General features: G+C 47.1%; 1 protein-coding gene across 1 annotated transcript; it reads left to right on the plus strand.

Moving 5' to 3' along the window:
- Positions 1 to 16,516: 16,516 nt before the first annotated feature.
- On the plus strand, positions 16,517 to 16,858 carry LOC136455120 (uncharacterized). Its single transcript, XM_066455271.1, has one exon. It carries the CDS (start codon positions 16,517 to 16,519, stop codon positions 16,856 to 16,858), a length of 342 nt encoding a protein of 113 aa, XP_066311368.1.
- Positions 16,859 to 20,791: the final 3,933 nt, after the last annotated feature.

Below are 20,791 nucleotides of genomic sequence, written 5' to 3' on the forward strand. Positions count from 1 at the left end.
CCATTCTGACATAGTGTGCCGACAAAAAAGATGTGTTGAGTGTTGAAACCGTTGAATATTATATGGGTTTAGGTCCATATTTTATTTAATAAATCAATTAATTCTAGGCCTATATTAAATGATATGGTACAATATAGTTTTAGTCCCATATGAAATTTCGACCCATGGTTGACTCAACTTAAATATGCTACACATTTGTACACTTATAGAGAAATGAAAGAGGCCAAAGGCATGCCACACACGCGCGTCGCCGCCGAGCCGAAGCGATGCGTGGCGTGTCATGCACGAGCACGGGTGGGGGTTGGTTTTGCCACTTGGGCTGGCTAAGGAAGAGGAAAGGGTACAGGCGCTAATGTGAAGGAGTTACTTACAGGTCAGTTACAGGTTACTTGTAATCACTTCGACTCTTCGTCTCCCTGATTTCTCTGGTATTACCTTCCCTCTCATCTCCCTGTTGCCTCACGCGCCATACCAATCCATCCTCCAGTCGAGTTGTATTCGAGTACTCCCCGTCCCATCCTCTGCGCGCACGGAGCTTTGGGAGAGCAGGCCTCCAGAACCGTCGTTCGCATCGGACACCTGCTAGGGTCTATGCGGGCGATCAGGTTTTTGGGAGCGTCTCCGCGACTGCTCGCCATCTATATCGAAAACGTCTTCATCTCCTTCCAGGTTTCTTCCTCGGATCGGCTGTCTCGTTAATTTCCCGTGGACGTTCGAGGGACGGCACTACGTACATCTTCATGCAACGACTGTGGTCCGCGACTTCGAGCAACTCACCGTGAGTGGGTCTGGAGCCACCGGTGCCTTGAGCATGGGTCTCTCCGCAGGGTACATCTCTATTCTCAAATTGATTAAGTTCAATCTCTTTTTCGCCATGATCAGTATAATGTTCATCAACATTTTTGCTGCTAATCTGAGTAGTAGTAAAATCACACACGTGCACATATTTGTCATCACAAATTTGTTATTATTTTTCTAGATTAATTTTAACATGAAATTGTCGAAATTCATAACAATCCAAAAACCTAAAATTAGGCAATTTTCTGTTAGTGGTTTTGCTGTTGCTTTGAAGCCAAATGATTTTGATGGAACAAATTACAACACATGGCGTGCTAAGATGGTGTTGTGGCTTACGTCTATGAACTGCCATCATGCCGCACAAGGGAAACCTGAATAATTTATTCTTGAGGAGGAAAAGTTCAAGTTAGCCGATAATCTGTTTCGAGGCGCCGTGATTAGTGCACTTCATAGCAAGTATGAGGACAGCTACCTTCGTTACACGTCAGACAAGGAATTATAGGATGCACTTGATGCTAACTTTGGTGTTTCTTACGCCTGTAGCGAGTTGTACCTCATGGAGCAGTTGTTTGACTATAAGATGGTTAACAGCCATTCTATGGTTGAACAAGCTCATGAGATACAGGCACCGGCTAAGGAACTCGAACAGTTTCTATGTGTGTTGCCCGATAAGTTTGTGGCCGGCGGTATAATCGCTAAGCTGCATCTTCTTGGAGGGATTTTGCTACCTCTCTAAAACACAAGAGACAAGAGTTTAGCGTGGCTGAGCTTATTAGTTCTCTTGATGTTGAGGAGAGAGCGAGAGCAAAAGACACGCGTGGGAAAGATGTTGAATCTTCTAGTGCCAATATGGTGTAGAAGAAAAATTCAAATGCATGTCGTAATAAGAAGCAGAAGAACAAGCAAGAGAACTACTCGAAGCCTAAACAAACAACTACTTTTAAGAAGAAAAAGAACAACACAGATGGTGGTTGCTTTGTGTTGGGGACCTCATATTGGGGTACCCAAAGAGGAGGAACTAATAACCATCAAACGTTGATGCTTCCGAACAGCCAAGAACGCAACTACACCTCTTGTCCAATGAACCGAGGGTTAAACTCCGTCTCGTCCGACCCCTGAAGGTTGGCTCCACATCACCCGACATCTGGGGGCAGACTCCGCCTCGTCCAACCCCCGAAGGTTAGCTCCACCTCGCCCGATGTCTGGGGGCAAACTCTGTCTCGTCCGACCACCGAAGGTTGGCTCCGCCTCGCCCGACGTCTGGGGGCAGACTCCGCCTCACCCGATGTCTGGGAGCTGGCTCCGCCTCGCCCGATGTCTAGGGGCAGACTCCGCTCGTCCGACCCCCGAAGGTTGGCTTTGCCTCGCCCGACATCTGGGGGCTGGCTCCGCCTCGCCCGATGTCTGGGGACAAACTCCGCTCATCCGACCCCCGAAGGGTGGCTCCACCTCGCCCGACATCTAGGGGCAGACTCCGTCTTGCTCGACATCTAGGGATAGACTCTGCCTCGCCCGACATCAGGTGGCAGGCTCCACCTCGCCCAACATCTGAGGGTTGGCTCCGCCTCGCCCGATGTCTGGGGGCAGACCCCGCCTCGCCCGACGACTACGCGCTGCTCCTTCATAACTACACATGCGGATAAAAATGGGCACTCAAGTCAACCACAATACCGAGGACCATACCCTGCATGCCTATAAGAAAGTACCTTCAGGATATGATAGGACATGCACTTTAAGTCCTTTTGGGCATGTCAAAAGCCCGAACAGTGTTGTGGGTGCCGATATTTGTCCTACAGTGTTATGGGCGCCGGCATTTGCCCTCGGACATGGATCTTGACGGAAGCATACAACAACCACTATGGTCCAGGAGAAAACTCACATCATCTACAGTGATGGACATGTAGTCACTGCGTCGTCCGCTCCCCATGGGGTTGCGGATCAATACCTCGGTCCGTCGCATTGCCTGCCGAGGTGGGATGGGACGTAGCCACTTGCTGATCAAGTCAGAGCATGGCATCATCAACGGTAGATGCCCAGCATGGAGCTATCCCTAGCACCGTCTGTCGTGTCAGCATGGCTGGCTCAGAGAAAAAGGAAGACCCGGCACCTTCGAAGGACCTTCTTGGCCTCTGGTTTTTTTTCTTTCTCCTGTCTGTAATCCCTGCTCCCTTAGTCTATAAAAGGGAAGGCAGGGCACCCCACTAAGGGGATGGATCAATTCCACACACATCACACCACATAGCTGAGCAGCATCCAAGCTCTCAGCACCTATTCAACCTTTCCATCAGAGACTTAGGACCTGTCCCTCTCTCGCCTGTTTGTACCCCCTACTATGAATCTTTCAGTGCAAATAACACAAGCAGCAACCACAAACTGGATGTAGGGACATTCTGCCTGAACCAGTATAAACCTTATGTCCTTTTAGCATACCATCTAGGCCTAACGCGCAATAATACAAATTTACTCATTGGTGTTTACTCGAAACACCGATAGTTGGCGCACTAGGTAGGGGACCTTTACATGTTCCGATGTTAACATCAGGCCACGCATGGCTAGCCACGGAATCAGCTAGGTCCTAGGTGCACACATGCGCTTCAGTGACCTAGACTTCATCATCACGGTGGGAGGAGAGTTGGCGTTGGCTCACGCCACCATCCAACCTCTCCCCTCCATCAGCCTCAACTACGGGAGGCTTGAGCGCTAGCTCGACGTCTCCCTAGGACCCCAGCCATCTAGGAAGGACCCGCGTCACCTCACCCTCTCTCTAGAACACCCTGCATGGAGTGCCCCGACAGTGCTTCCGTTCGGTCTCCGCAACGCCGCGGCGACCATTAGCCACCTTGTGGCACAGCGCATGATCCCATTCCCCGCGAGCAACGAGTTCATGGGGGTGATCAAACATGACATGGAATCTCTCCATGACCTCCTCACAGAGGAGCTAGGGTTGCCCTCTAGCTCTGACTCTAGCAGGGGGAGTCATCACCCCTCTCGGGAATGCTTCATGATGGGTACCCCTGAGGGACACGTTGAAAGCATCTCCGAGGAGGAGTCTACCCTGGCGAACAACCTCGGTGAAGAGGCCGAGGGGGAGATAGCAGCCCCACCTCACATGAGGGTGAAGCCGTTCAAAGCCCGACACCGGGAGATCGAGGAAGCGTGATTCTAGCTCGAGCAGGAATGCGCGGAGCTCGATTGAGAGATTGAACGCCATGGAGATGGTGGGCGCGCACGCGCCATGGCCCACGACGTAAACTGGAGGATCATCGCCGATGATGAAGCCCTCCCTCCCTTAGCCCGGGCCAGCCAAAACATCGCTGCTGCAGTGGCCCTGCTCCATGGCCTTCCAGAGGCCACGACGCTGAGGATCATCGGGCCCACCATGAGATCCACACATACTTGAGCATGCGGCGGCGCAGCAGGCTGAGAGCTCATTTTTTATATGATGCGAGCCCAACGCCAACCATCGTACACCCTTAGAGCGTCCCAGCAGGGACGCATTGGTCCACCAGGCGCCGCAAGACGGTAGGTAGCTCACCGTGGTCTTGGTGCACCAGCGTCTTGGCCACAACTGAGATGCACACGACACCCTCGATGCCCAAAGACGTACCTACGGCGACCCAAGAGAAGGAGCCCACCACGGCTATCATCCTCGTCATGGCAGACGCTACGACAACGGCGAGGACCGAAGCCCGAGCCCCGGCCTACCGGGCCCTCAAGCCTTCTGTCGTCACATCTATAATGCCTCAGAGTCAAACTGCTCAGATCCACTCTACACGCTGAGTGAACCACACGTACCACCATCCCACTTACACTTTTGTCCTCGCTTCGTGTAAAAGGATTAACCCAGAGATGATGGGATGAACTCTAGAAGCCTTATATGTTGGTCTATCCCACCTTTAACAACTAAGGTGGGACTAAACTCTCCACAATATCTCGTTAACATGCACATGGGCCACTATAGGCCAAATTCCAAACTAGACCGGATGTCACATACACCCCCGCTCAAAGGAACCGATGTCCTCGTCGGCCGAACACACCCACAGTCGGGCAAACGATGACCAGGAACGTTCCCTCTTAGCACACGTGACCGTGCATCCAATGCCAGCACATGTGCCATGCCATGCACCCCATAGGGCCTACACGCGTAATGAACCCCCATGTTCGCACCCCTGACCCGCACGCGCCCATGGACACAAAGGTCGGCTCTGATACCACTTGTAACGCCCCAGAGTCCAAATGGCTCATATCCACTCTGCACGCTGAGCGAACCACACCTACCATTATCCCACTTACGCTTTCGTCCTCGCTTCGCATAAAAGGATTAACCCGGGGATGATGGGATGGACTCTAGAAGCCTTATATGTTGTTCTATCCCACCTTTAACAACCAAGGTGGGACTAAACTCTCCACAATATCTCGTTATCATGCACATGGGCCACTATGGGCCAAATTCCAAACTGGGACAGATGTCACATAAATTGTAACACCCTAAAATTTGCCTCTTTTGAAATAGAGCTAAAATGATTTATTTATGAAGTTTTGTGCACATGAAATATAGGAAAATAAAATTTTTCATTAATTTAAAATTCATCATAAGGTTTAGCAACTGGTTGTGCATACATGTTGGTGCATAAAGTTTATCGTGATGAGTGGTGTTGATCCAAAACTCCAAAGTAATTTGGAATGTTTTTGAAAAGGGTTTGAAAATGCCTTTGAAATAAAAGAAAAGAAAATTAGAAAATAAAAGGATCTTATTTGGAAAAACTTCTTCTTTTCAGCCCAGCCTCGGAACCGGCCCAGCTCGCACCTCCCCTTTTCTTCCTTCCTCCAGCGCACTGGTCGGCCCGCTCCTTTCCTCCTCTCCACCGACCCAGTCACTTCCTCTCCCACTTGGCCTACTTCATGCCTCCCTGCCCGCAGCCCGCTTCACGCTCGGCCCGCTGGCGGCTAGTCCCGTGCTCCCCCCTCTTTCTCGCCTCCCCGCACATGGCCTAGCTCACTGCTTGGCCTGCTCTGCGCCTTCCTCCACTTTGCGTCACCCACGCGGCCTAGCTCCGCACTGGCCCGCTTCGGCCTTTCCCGCACGTGCCTACCCACAAGCCGCTCCTCCCTCTCACTACGTCACCGGCCTCATCCGTCAACCGTCGTCCCCTTCCTTTCCTTTTCTTCTCCTGGCGCTCCTTCCTTCTTCGCCGCCTGCCGATGGCGCTGCCAAGCTTGGTAAGCCACTACCGTCGAGCATCTAGGGAAGGTGACTGAAATCGCGGTGCCCCACTCCCCTTCCTTCTACACAGCGGCTGCTCACCTATAAAGCCTAGTACCAAGCACTCCTTCTCTCTCTTCTCCGACCGCCACTCGAGCTCACCTATAAAGCCTAGTACCAAGCCCTACTGCTCCGGTGCCGCAAACCTCGACGACGACGTGTCTCAGAGCTCCGCCACGACCCACCGGTGCCGTAGGTACCTCAAATTCTTTGATTTGACCTTCAATTGCCCGGATTCATCTTCACCCACCCCCTCTTTCTCTCTCCAGCCACCACCGCCATCGACCCGTGCCGTCGGAGACTCCCTAAACATCGCGTTCCCCTCTTGACGACTCATGGTGAGCTCCCAAACCTCGTCGATCCCTTCATGTCGTGTTTGGTGCACGGGAGTGCCGTAATGGCAAGCTCCTGAGCCACCAACAATGGTGCTATCGGTGGACCACCACCCCGAGGTGCTCTCTGTCCCCGTCTCGATACCCCGTTGAGTTCGCGAACACCCACAGATCATTTTTGTGTAATTGGTTTAAGTCGGGGTGGCCGTAATCGCCGGAACCATGGACACCGGCGAGCTCTTCACCGCCGCCGATGGCTGACTACCGCACCGGGCACTGTAGCCACCGGCTGGCTCTCCCCTTCTCCCCCATGATCATGATCCGACAGTCTAGAATCCCCGATACCCTTCACGTGGCTAAATTTCATAAGAGCCCCTTGGTTTCTTTAAAATAGAACCCATGGTCCATTGTGTATTTCTTAAATTATGCGTTCTTCTTTTAAATGCGTATTTTCCTCGGTTGGTTCCATAAATACGTTTTTAGTTATTTCTAGTTTTGCCATTTGAGGTATTTAGGCTATAACTTTATCATTTTAACTCTGATTTGACCCGTTCGAATTGCTTTAGGATCGTATTTACATTTTCTACGTGTTTATACTAATGTTAGGCATGTTTTCAATATTTAAAATTCATGGGTAGATTTAATCTATTATTTAACTAAAGGAAAATTGGTTAAATCATGACTTATTCATTTTAACTCTGAAATAGTCCGTTCAAGTTGCGTTAGATTCGTAGCGACGACATCTACGCTTTAGTAACAGTGTTACTATATTACTATTTCTGAAAAATCATGGTTTAAATCATATCTTGATTAATAATTATGCAACTGGATTTTATAAATAAAATATGATTTGTTTTACTTTAGTTTTATAATTCAAATCTAAAATTGACTTAATTCAATCTATATTATTTATAAAATATCTTATATATATGAATTTATATAGTTAAAATAAATGAAGCCGATAGTTTTCTTTTCCACGTATAAAGCAAATCTCTCAGTAGTGGTATCTTTTCAACCGTAGCTCCAATTAGAGTGCTTCTCGCGACTGTGTTCGTAGCGATACGTAGAATCATATTTTGAACTCTTTTACTTATTTTTCTATGATTGGTGTACTATTCTGATATAGATGCAATTGTATGCTATGCCTGTATGTGTATGGATGTTTGTGTGGTGTTCTACGATTACGTTCAGTCGGTGAGATATACGTGGTGATCTAGAAGAAGAAGGATGTTGAAGATTAAAGCTTACTGAAGGATCGGTGTTTAAGGCAAGTATTGCATGGGACCATCCTTGTTACCTATTCACCTTAATCACTTAATTGATATTGCATGTGTCTACCTTGTTGCCAATAAGGATATCCTAGATATTTGATATCTTGTACCTTGATACCTTTGGGATATTGCATTGGGTAGTTTTTGCTAGTGCTTAACCAAAACCATGATCATGTAACTTGACTAATGGTATATGCAATAAACATTAAAACATGACTTTTTAGCAACATGGAAACAGGGGCTGGAGTGTTTAGCTACTTTCTAAATACTTTAGATTCCTCTCCCTATGGACTTATCTATAAGTGATCATCCGGGACTTACAGTACAGCTGTGAGAGCTATATGGCTCTGGCTTTAGCTAGACCTTTTCTAGCTTGTTAGTGGTTACCTTTATGGCGCAAGAGGGGGGCACTAGTTGGTATGTTTCCTTACTTGCTAGGATGTGTGTACCGTGTCGCGTGCCCATGCGTGCCACTCCTAGAGGGGGTCCACATACGGCTAGACGGCTGAAACCTTAGCGGCCCTAACTTGTTAGACGAACCTTTGAAAGGCTTCATAGTGAACCCTACCAACCTTCCTTGGTAGTGGGTCAAGGGGCTGATCACCCTAGGCAAAAGGGTAAATCATGACTCACAGTGAAAGTGTACAACCTCTACAAAGTGTAAAACTGTTATAACAGCCATGCTCATGGACACAAATGGCCTTGGAACCCTTATGGAATAGAGATGATCACTAATGAATAATTGTACTAATGATTAATTGTTTATGCTATTCATTAATCATGTTTACTTGATCATGTGTTTATGGGCTTATGGATAAACTTGTTGCCAACCAATTGCTAAAATTGTGATAATCAAAAGCCAATCGCAGTAAACCAATGTCAACCTTTTGAGCCTCATGAACCCCATGTTATTTTGCTGAGTACGAGATGTACTTACGCTTGTTTTACTTTTCTATACTTTGGATAAAAATCCTAGATGGGTACCAGATTGCTAGTCTAAAGGAGTTAGGCTTGTGGTCAACCAGTCAGCTGTCCCTATGGAGTTGGAGTCTTTGCCTGAAGATCAGAGTCGTCTTTCCGCTGTCTATACTCTGAGGTTATATTTCTTATACTAATACGTTATGTAATAAGTATTGTCTTCTGATATTATCCTTATTTTGTGGCTATATGTGATATTTGACTTCCTGGGCTCACATATAGTGTGTATCTGGTTTTGTCTTTAAAATCGGGTGCTACAAAGTGGTATTAGAGCAATGCTGACTATAGGACGTAAGCCTAGATAGAACCGGACGTTTTAGCATGCTTTCATCTTTGCTTAGTTCTTGTTTTCTCTCCAACCTTGTTATTTGCTAAAAGTTATGCTCACTTTGGCCTCTGTCTGTTATGAAAACTTTGTCTCTATTCTCAATCCTCTCTCTTCGTTTATATAGATGGGTCATAATGAGAAGACCACTAGCATCAGAGATTAGGGGGACCAAGCTACTTGTCCTTAACTTCATTCAACAAGGAGAAGCTTGTAGCTATGCAACGACAAGAACCAGAAGGAATGACTCAACCTAGGAGTTTTCAATAGTGCTTGCCACAAGGTCAAACCAACATGCCAAAGGGACCAGTGAAGAGGCAAGCAGCAGAAGCTTGGAAGAATATGAAGTCCAACGAAGATGTTGGAGGGATGGCGCGTGGAAGCCAGGATCAACCAAAGCAGAAGCAAGAATAGAAGGTCCAGAAGAAATAGGAGCAAGGAAGTAAAGTAAAGAGAAACTACATCCAAGGAAAATTGAATAATGTGGATATGATTACTACTCATGGAGCTAAGGAGGTTGTGTATGGTTTCATTCCAGTAAACTCAGCTCCCGCCATAGTGTTGTTTGACCCTAGAGCTTCACATTCGTTCATCTCTAGCCAATATGTAGAAGATCATAAGATAACTATGCTTCTGATAAGGAAACCAGTGATAATTAACTCTCTAGGAGGTGAAGTGAACGCAGACCACATGCCCAAGAGTTAGTCTTGACATAAAGGGGGTGAACTTCATGGCAAACCTTATCATTTTGGAGTCAATGAAAATTGATGTCATCCTAGGACAGGGATGGTTATCTGCTTGTAAAGGAGTGATTAAGCATGCCCAATGTTTGGTTCTTCTAACAACACCATCAGGAGAAAGAATTGAGTATGAAGGTATTCAGCCTGTATCTGAGGACAATGTGGATAAGAAGAGAAAGGTGGTCTCACCAGAGTCAGAATTGGGAAGCAATCAACATTCGAGTTCTACTACATTATCACGTCCAGCTCCAATCCTTGGTCAGATAAACTCAGACTCTAAGGAATTAGAAGTTTCTCAAGCTAAGATTACTCCACTCTTTACACATGAGGTATGCATAGATGGGTGGACGATCACCTATAAGGAGTTTCAACCCCGAAAGATCAAGCAAGCTAAAAAGCGGTCCAATCAAACAAAGATGAACTTACAGAGTCAGCAAGCTGACAATACTCTAAGCAACAATTCTATGGAGTATGACATCACTAAAGATCCAGTTAAGAGAAAGTGTTATCATTGCCAATAGGAAGGACATTATGTTAAATCTTGCCCACAGAAGAATCAACAATTACACCAAGGAAGTAGCCAGAGTCAAATCACTACCAGACTGTTACAGAAAGTGTCAGTGATAACCAACCTGAAAGAAGCATTTAGTGAGAGTGGTGTATGAAGAAGTTATGCTAGACTATCCAAGATCCTTAGTTAAGGATAGGAGTTGTGCCCTTATGTAATAAAAATGATAGTATCGCAAGTTGAGTCAATGATTGAGTTGTGCATCTTTACTGTCTTGTTGAATTGTCATTATGCTTATGATTGTTTTGCATCTTTGTAATGACTGCAATGATCTTGTTGGGTGTTCCCACAATTTCATTTAGTTTATAGTCCTAAGGCATAAGGATTAATGCAATAAATAGAGGTGTTTCGCTTATCTCCTGTTTTCTCTATTCTGTCCTTTGGGAGTAACCTGTCTTCATCGGTTTATATCTCTGTTCTTGGATGACCTAGAATTATGGAAAAATTCTAGACAATAGTACACTTCCATATCTTTCTCTGAGCGCAAGAATAAGCTTGATAGCTATTTTGGTTATAGAGATACAAAAATCACAAGGCGATGCATCTGTGCTGTTTGGAACCTAGAACAGTTTCTGTTGTGCAATGTTTTCGACCAAGTGAACTGAAGAATTTGGAAAAGTGTTCTATAAGGAAGTTGTGGAGAATTTTATAACCTTTCCAGCGGTATAATATACAACTTCATTGGATTAACAGAATGGGAGTTACAGCTGTCTTACCACACTATTGTTTTTCTGCTCGCGAAGAAATTCAGATTTCTTATCCTTGCCCATATACAAGAGTATCATTGGGATGACAGAACATCTTGATACTAGTAAGCTCATCTGAAGAAGGTGCAAGCTACCCTTCTTGTGTCCCCTGATTTATCTTTTCTTAAGGGGGGTAGCCAAGTGGAAGAATTTGTAAGATGAAGTATCATATGTTCTAGTTTATGTAGCGGAAGCGTGGTGGTACGCAAAGATGCAAGAGAAACTCAGAGTTTCAATGAGGTTTGGTTAGAAGTTCAAGAAAGGTTTATCCAAGATCATCAAGATTTTGGTAGAGCTACTGAAGAAGCTTTTAAATTAGTTTGAATCAAGAAACCTCAGGTAAGTGTTTGAAGGAATCCAAGAAGAGGTTGATGTAAAACCTAAGTATTAGCTTTGTTAGATCAGGAAAAGAGCTTTATCTCCACTATGATGCACCTTATCAAGGTGTGGGATGTGTCCTTATACAAAAAGAAAAGTAGTGGCTTGATCATTAAGTCAACTAAGGAAGCTTGAGTTGAACTACCTAACATGTTATCTGGAGTTATCCATTGCGAAGCATGGAAGTACTATCTTCTTGAAAGTAAAAGTTTCATCTAGGAGGATCACAAGAATATATAGGACATCATCACCAAGTTGGTCTTGAGCTTGTGATAACCTCGTTGGAATGAGATTGACTATGACTTGGAAAAGTGCTATCACTTCGAGAAGCAAAGTCATGGCCAATGCCCTTAGCAACGGAGAATTGCGCTAAGAAGGTTCGGGTGACACCAATGATTAAGAGTTGTATTCCCAGTTCGAGCAACTTAACTAGGATCATTAATGTTTTGAAGATTGGTGGTAGATTCTCTTTCGGACTAAGAAGATAAGGAAGCTCCGTTGAAAGGTGAACATATGAGGAAAGAGAATTATGGCCTAGTGATTAGGGTTACCTGAGAGTTATTCAAGATACCTGTCAAAATTTTGGAATTAGTTCGGCAAATTACTTGGAGTAAGGGCAACAGGTATGCAAAGTAAAGTGGATCTTTATCAAGATGATGGAACCGCACGAGGAAGTAAAGAAGAATCCAAGGACGGAGTATTCCCATCTCTTAGTCGACGTCTTTCGAATCTCGAGGACGAGATTCATCTTAAGGGGGGTAGAATTGTAACAACCTAAAATTTGCCTCTTTTGAAATAGAGCTAAAATGATTTATTTATGAATTTTTGTGCACATGAAATAGAGGAAAATAAAATTTTTCATTAATTTAAAATTCATCATAAGGTTTAGCAACTGGTTGTGCATACATGTTGGTGTATAAAGTTTATCATGATGAGTGGTGTTGATCCAAAACTCCAAAGTAATTTGGAATGTTTTTGAAAAGGGTTTGAAAATGGCTTTGAAATAAAAGAAAAGAAAATTAGAAAATAAAATGATCTTATTTGGAAAATTTTCTTCTTTTCAGCCCAGCCCCGGAACCGGCCAGCTCGCACCTCCCATTTCTTCCTTCCTCTAGCGCACTAGCTGGCCCACTCCTTTCCTCCTCTCCGCTGGCCCAGCCATTTCCTCTCCCCCTTGGCCTACTTCGTGCCTCCCTGCTCGCATCCTGCTTCATGCTCGGCCCGCTGGCGGCCAATCCCGCGCTCCTCCCCTCTTTCCCGCCTCCCCGCATGTGGCCCAGCTTGCTGCTCGGCCTGCTCCACGCCTTCCTCTGCTTCACGTCGCCCGTGTGGCCCAGCTCCGCACCAGCCCGCTTCTGCCTTTCCTGCACGTGCCAGCCCCCAAGTCGCTCCTCCCCCTCACTACATCGCCAGCCCCATCCGTCAGCCACCATCCACTTCCTTTCCTTTTCTTCTCTTGGTGCTCCTTCCTTCTTCGCCGCCCGCTGAAGGCCCTGCCAGGCTTGGTAAGCCACCGCCGTCGAGCATGCAGGGAAGGCGACCAAAATCGCCGCGCCCCGCTCCCTTTCCTTCTACACAATGGTTGCTCGCCTATAAAGCCCCATACCGAGCGCTCCTTCTCTCTTTTCTCCGACCGCCGCTCGAGCTCACCATTGCTGTCCAAAGCTCCACTGCTCTAGTGCCACAAACCTCGATGACAACATGTCCCAGAGCTCCGCCACGACCCACCGGTGTCGTAGGTACCTCGAATTCTTTGATTTGACCTTCAATTGCCTGGATTCATCTTCACCCGCCCCCTCTTTCTCTCTCCAGCTGCCGCCATCATTGACCCGTGCCGTTGGAGACTCCCTAGACGCCGCGCTCCCATCCTGACGACTCACGGTGAGCTCCTGAACCTCCTCGATCCCTTCACGTCGTGTTTGGTGCACGGGAGTACCATAACGGTGAGCTCCTGAGCCGCCAACAATGGTGCCGCCATGGGACCATCGCCCCGATGTGCTCTCCATCCCCGTCTCGGTACCCCATTGAGTTCGCGAACACCCATAGATCATTTCCACGTAATTGGTTTTGGTCGGGGTGGCCGTAATCGCCAGAACCGTGGACATCGGCAAGCTCTTCGCCGCCGCCCATGGCTGACCGCCATACCGGGCACTATAGCCATCGGCTGGCTCTCCCCTTCGCCCCCGTCATCTAATCAGCGCCGTTCGATCATGATCCAACGGTCCAGAATCCCCGATACCCCTTCGTGTGGCTAAATTTCATAAGAGCCTCTCGGTTTCTTCAAAATAGAACCCACGGTCTATTGCGTATTTCTCAGATTATGCGTTCCTTTAAAAGCGTATTTTCCTCGGTTGGTTCCATAAATACGTTTTTGGTTATTTATAGTTTTGCCATTCGAGGTATTTAGGCTATAACTTTATCATTTTAATTCTGATTTGACCCGTTCGAATTGCGTCAGGACTGTATTTATGTTTTCTACGTGTTTATACTACTGTTAGGCATGTTTTCAATATTTAAAATTCATGGGTAGATTTAATCTATTATTTAACTGAAAGAAAATTGGTTAAATCATGACTTATTTATTTTAACTCTAAAATAGTCCGTTCAAGTTACGTTAGATTCGTAGGGATGAGATCTATGCTTTAGTAACAGTGTTTACTATATTACTATTTCTAAAAAATCATGGTTTAAATCATATCTTGATTAATAATTATGCAAATGGATTTTATAAATAAAATATGATTTGTTTTACTTTAGTTTTATAATTCAAATCTAAAATTGACTTAATTCAATCTATATTATTTATAAAATATCTTATATATATGAATTTATATAGTTAAAATAAATGAAGCCTATAGTTTTCTTTTCCACGTATAAAGCAAATCTCTCGGTAGTGGTATCTTTTCAACCGTAGCTCCGATTAGAGTGCTTCTCGCGACTATGTGTTCGTAGAGATGCGTAGAATCGTATTTCAAACTCTTTTACTTATTTTCTATGATTGGTGTACTATTCTAATATAGATGCAATTGTATGCTATGCCTATATGTGTATGGATGTTTGTGTGGTGTTCTACGATTATGTTTAGTCGGTGAGATATACGCGGTGATCTAGAAGAAGAAGGACGTTTAAGATTAAAGCTTACCAAAGGATCGGTGTTTAAGGCAAGTATAGCATAGGACCATTCTTGTTACCTATTCACCTTAATCACTTAATTGATATTGCATGTGTCTACCTTGTTGCCAATAAGGATATCCTAGATATTTGATATCTTGTATCTTGATACCTTTGGGATATTTCATTGGGTAGTTTTTGCTAGTGCTTAACCAAAACCATGATCATGTAACTTGACTAATGGTATATGCAATAAACATTAAAAATGACTTTTTAGCAACATGGAAATAGGGGCTGGAGTGTTTAGCTACTTTCTAAATGCTTCAGATTTCTCTCCCTATGGACTTATCTGTAAGTGATCATCCGGGACTTACAGTACAGCTGTGAGGGCTATATGGCTCTGGCTTTAGCTAGACCTTTTCTAGCTTGTTAGTGGTTACCTTTATAGCGCAAGAGGGGGCACTAGTTGGTATGTTTCCTTACTTGCTAGGATGTGTGTACCGTGTCGTGTGCCCACGTGTGCCACTCCTAGAGGGGGCCACATACGGCTAGATGGCTGAAACCTTAGCGGCCCTAACTTGTTAGACGAACCTTTGAAAGGCTTCATAGTGAACCCTGTCGACCTTCCTTGATAGTGGGTCAAGGGGTTGATCACCCTAGGTGAAAGGGTAAATCATGACTCACAGTGAAAGTATACAACCTCTACAGAGTCTTCGTCTGAAGATTGGAGTCATCTTTTCACTATCTATACTCTGAGGTTATATTTCTTATACTAATACGTTATGTAATAAGTATTGTCTTATGATATTACCCTTATTTTGTGGCTATATGTGAGATTTGACTTTCTGTGCTCACATATAGTGTGTATCTGGTTTTGTCTTTAAAATCGGGTGCTACAACAGCCTCAACGCTGCTTTCCCACCAAGGTACCGACCACCAACCAATATCCTGAAGTACTCTAGGGAAACAAACCCCAAACTATGGCTCAAAGACTATTGGCTTGCCTGCTAAGCCGGTGGTGCGGATAATGATGACTTCATTATCCGCAACCTTCCACTGTTCTTAGCCGATTCGGCACGAGCGTGGTTGGAACACTTGCCGTCCAACACAATCCAGAGTTGGGCGGATCTGAAGGAGATCTTTGTGGAGAACTTCTAAGGCACATATAAGCACCCTAGGAACCTATGGGACCTCAAGAACTATTGATAGAAGACTGGTGAGACCCTCGTGGGTACATCTGACGCTTCTCCCGGTAGTGCAATGAGCTTTCTAACGTCGCCGACGCTGACATTATAGGAGCCTTCCTATCCGGGACCACCTATGAATCTCTGGTTCATAAGCTGGGACGCAAGGGCCTATGAACCACCAAAGAACTCTTGGACATCGCCACCAGCCATGCCTCAGGCGAAGAAGCAGTGGGAGCAATCTTCGATTGCCTTGATGGCAAGGCAAGGTGGGACGAGGATGCCGGTGAAGGCGCATCCAATCGTTTCGCCAAAAAGAAGAACAAGAAGCAATGGTGCGAGGGCTCACTCATGGCCGCCGCTGACTGCAAGGGTGGTCGGAAGCCCGCGGAGGGCACTCCAAACCATTTTGAAAAATTACTCGAGGGGCCATTCTCGAACCAAGCCTTCCTGGTCAAACATCTATACAAGGACTGTAGCCTCATGCGGCAATTCTTGTCTGGGGGCTCCAACAAAGGGGAGCACAGGAAGGACCCTAACCCCACCATAGACGACACTGAGGAGAAGGACGGTGTCTTTCTGACACCAGACGGTTGCCTCATGATCTTTGGAAGATCGGCGACATACGACTCCAAACACCGTTAGAAGGTAATGCGCCACGAGGTCTATACGACCAAACTAGCCACACCTGCCTTACTTTGATGGTCAAAGTCTGCCTTAACCTTCGATCGGACCAACCACCTAGAGAGTGTCCCATGTCTGGGGAGATATCCGCTTGTGGTCAACCCGATCGTCGGCACAAAGCGGCTCACCAAAATACTGATGGATGGAGGCAGCGGCCTCAACATCATGTATGCCAAGACGCTCAATGAAATGGGCATTGACCAGACACGCGTCTGCCCAACCGGAGCACCTTTCCACGGCATCGTGCTCGGAAAGCAGGCCATGCCACTTGGGCAGATCGATCTGCCTGTTACCTTTGGTGATCCGTCCAATTATAGGATGGAAACCCTCACCTTCGAGGTGGTCGGGTTCCCCGGAACCTACCACGCCATCCTAGGACGTCCATGCTACGTGAAGTTCATGGCCGTCCCCAACTATACCTACCTCAAGCTAAAGATACTAGGCCCCGGCAGGATCATCACCGTTGGCACCTCCTTCTAGCCCGCCTATGAGTGCGAGGTTGAGTGTTGCGATGATGTCACAGCAATCGTCGCCTCCAGAGAGCTCGCCGCCATCAAGAAGGAGGTCACCGAAGAAGCGCCCAACCCTAAGAAGTCTACTGGGTCTTTTGAGCCTACATAGGGCTCTAAAGAAGTCCTCATAGACCTCGGGAGCACCGAGGGAAAAATGGTGCACATTGGTACCACGCTCTCCTCCGAATAGGAAAGCGCGTTCATCGGCTTCTTTTGTGCCAACAGAGACATCTTCGCGTGGAAACCCTCGAACATGCCAGGCATCCCGAGGGAAGTCACTGAGAACACCTTGAAGATCTGTCCAGGCTCTAAACCGGTGAAACAATGCCTGTGTCGCTTCGACAAGGGAAAACGTAGGACCATCGGTGAGGAGATCGCAAAGATTTTGGCGACTGGATTCATCAAGGAAATGTACCACCCAGAGTGGATAGCCAATCCTATTCTTGTATGAAAGAAGAGTGGGAAATGGAGGATGCGTGTTGACTATACGGGTCTCAACAAAGCATGCCCAAAGGATCTGTTTCCTTTGCCATGCATAGACCAAATAGTTGACTCTACCTTAGGGTGCGAAACCCTCTGCTTCCTTGATGCTTACTCTAGGTACCATCAAATAACGATGAAAGAGTCCGATCAGCTCATTACATCTTTCATCACAACCTTTGGATCATTCTGCTACATCTCCATACCGTTCAGTCTGAAGAACGTTGGGGCTACATACCAGCGTTGTATGCTCAAATGTTTTGGGGACCTCATCGGGTGGACCATTGAGGCCTATGTTAATGACATCATGGTCAAGTCCAAATGGGCTGACCATCTCATTACCGATCTTGAGCAGACCTTTGCAAAACTCCGAGCAAACGGCATCAAACTCAATCCTGAGAAGTGCATTTTCAGGGTCCCGAGGGGCATGATGCTCAGTTTCATTGTCTCCGAGCATGGCATCGAAGCCAACCCAGAGAAAATTTCGGCCATCACAAGGATGGGCCCAATTCAGAACATAAACAGGGTACAGTGGGTTGTGGGGTGCCTCGTCGTGCTTAGCCGCTTCATCTCATGCCTCAGCGAATGAGGTCTCCCCTTTATAGACTCCTAAAGAAAGCCGATCACTTCGAATGGACATCTGAGGCCCAGGAAGCACTTGACATGGTTAAGCAGCTCCTGACAAAGGCCCCAATCCTAGTTCTTCCCACCAAGGAAGAATCTCTTCTGCTCTACATAGTGGCCACCACGTAAGTGGTCAGCGCCGCCCTGGTAGTGGGGCGGGAAGAAGAGGGGCACGCCCTCAAAGTACAGTGCCCTGTGTACTTTATTAGCCAGGTACTATCCAACTCAAAGACCCACTACCCCCAAATCCAGAAGCTCCTGTACACCACCCTCATCACAAAGAGGAAGCTACACCACTACTTCGAATCACACCCGGTAACGGTTGTGACATCCTTCCCCCTTGGCGAGGTCGTCCAAAGCCAGGATGCCATTGGGAGAACTGTGAAATGGGCACTCGAGCTGATGGATCAAGGCATTATGTATGCCCCTTGGATGGCCATCAAGTCCTAGGTGTTAGCTGATTTCATCGCAGAATGGACCGAGGTCCAAATGCCACTGGCGGTCGTCGATCAAGAGTACTGGACGATGTACTTTGATGGATCACTGATGAAGAAGGGCGCCAATGTAGGGCTGGTCTTTGTGTTGCCCCTTGGGGTACGCATGAGGTACATGGTTCATCTCCATTTCCCCTCCTCAAACAATGTGGCCAAATATGAGGTGCTCATCAACGGCCTACGCATTGCCATCGAGTTGGGCGTCCGATGTCTTGATGTTCAGGGAGACTCCCAGCTAGTCATCGATCAAGTCATGAAGGAGTCAAGCTGCCATGATGCCAAGATGGTTGCATACTACCAAGAAGTCTGATGACTGGAAGACAAGTTCGACGGCCTCGAGCTCAATCACATCTCGAGGCGCCTTAATGAGGCGGCTGATGCACTTGTGAAGGCGGCATCCGGCCGAGAGCCGGTGCCAACGGGTGTCTTCACCAATGACCAACACAAGCCCTTAGTTTCCTATGAGGGATCAAAATAGGCTGATGATGGTCCCCCCAATTTAGCCTCGGGGGCTGACCAACCATCGGCTATGTCTGGCCCTGAAGTCATGGAGCTCAAAGAAGAACCAGCGATAGAGCTCGAAACTCTAGTCGACTAGAGGGTACTCTACTTGTGACTACCTCCTCTATGACATACTGTTGATGGACAAGACAGAAGCTCAACGGCTTGCATGTCATGCCAAGTCCTTTGTTCTTGTGGAGGGCAAACTCTACAAATGAAGCCACATCGAGATCCTGCAGCGCTGCATCCCCATCGAACAGGGGAAGTGTTTGTTGAGCGATATCCATGGTGGGATCTGCGGTCACCATGCCGCACCTAGAACCCTAGTCGAAAATGTGTTCTGACAGGGCTTCTATTGGCCCACTGCAGTAGCCAACGCTGAGCAGATCGTGCGCACCTGCGAAGGGTGCCAGTACTACGCTTAGTAGACTCACCTCCCGGCCCAAGCACTCTAGATGATCCCCATCATGTGGTCGTTCGCGGTCTAGGGGCTTGATTTGGTTGGACCTCTAAAGAAGGCGCTCGGGGGCTACACCCACTTGCTTGTCACCATAGACAAGTTTACAAGGTGGATAGAAGCTCGGCCGATCTCCGTGATCAAATCCAAGCAAGCCGTGTTATTCTTCCTCGACATCGTCCATTGCTTTGGAGTTCCAAACTCCATCATCACGGACAACGGTATGCAGTTCACCAAAAAAAGTTTCTTTGATTCTGCGATGAACACCACATCTAGGTTGATTGGGCCGCCATCGTGCACCCCTGAACAAATGGGCAGGTCGAGCGCGCAAATGGCATGGTCCTATAGGGCCTCAAGCCTAGGATCTTCAACCGGTTGAACAAGTTCGGTGCACGGTGGGTCGCCGAGCTCCCTACGGTACTCTAGAGCCTAAGGACAACCCCCAGTCGAGCCACTAGCTACACGCCCTTCTTCCTGGTCTATGGTTCTGAGGCTGTCCTCCCAACTGACCTCAACTATGGAGCACTAAGGATTAGGGCATACGATGAACAGGGAGCTGAGGCATCCCACGAGGACGCCATGGACTAGCTGGATGAAGCACGCGATGTCGCCATCCTCTGCTTGACCAAGTACCAATAGACATTGCGATGGTACCACAGCCGACGAGTGCGGGGCCGAGCCTTCAACGTGGGGGGCCTGGTCCTCCACCTTGTACAGAGCAACAAGGACTGCCATAAGCTCTCCCTGCCCTAGGAGGGGCCATACATTGTCACAGAAGTACTCTGGCTAGGCGCCTACAAGCAAAAAACCATCGATGGTGAGGTCTTTACCAATGCCTGGAACATCGAGCAGCTACGTCACTTTTACCCCTAAATAAACGCATACTTTCTCTTATCAGTTTTGTCATTGAAATCCCTGATCTTTTGTGACATCCGACCCCTGCAAGTGCGAGGGGTTGGGCCTCACTTAGAGGCTGGTATGAGTACATTTATCCTATGAATATTCTCTGTGCCTGCCCTCCTTTCTCATGGTAAATCCTAAGAGCTAGAAGTTCAGGAACAAGCTCTGAGTGAAACTGGGTGGACTGCGAGGCACCTACACCCCAGCGGCTATGGCGCCTTTGGTCACCAGCGTGATCAGAGCTAGCTCACCCACACTCCAAGCTTTTATGACCTTAACTATGGGAAGGGTCGGAATGCACTAAACCCCTTTTGCAACCTAAACCCCTTTTGCAAAAAGAGGGAGGAGAGCAAAAAAGTTGTTTGCTATAACAAAGAACTTGTCCATTTTCACACAAGTTCATCGCTTGGCTTATCTGCCCAACTAAATTCTCATGCGGGATACT

The sequence above is a fragment of the Miscanthus floridulus genome, chromosome 5, assembly GCF_019320115.1.
Source record: "Miscanthus floridulus cultivar M001 chromosome 5, ASM1932011v1, whole genome shotgun sequence".
In the NCBI taxonomy this organism is placed as follows: Eukaryota; Viridiplantae; Streptophyta; class Magnoliopsida; order Poales; family Poaceae; genus Miscanthus; species Miscanthus floridulus.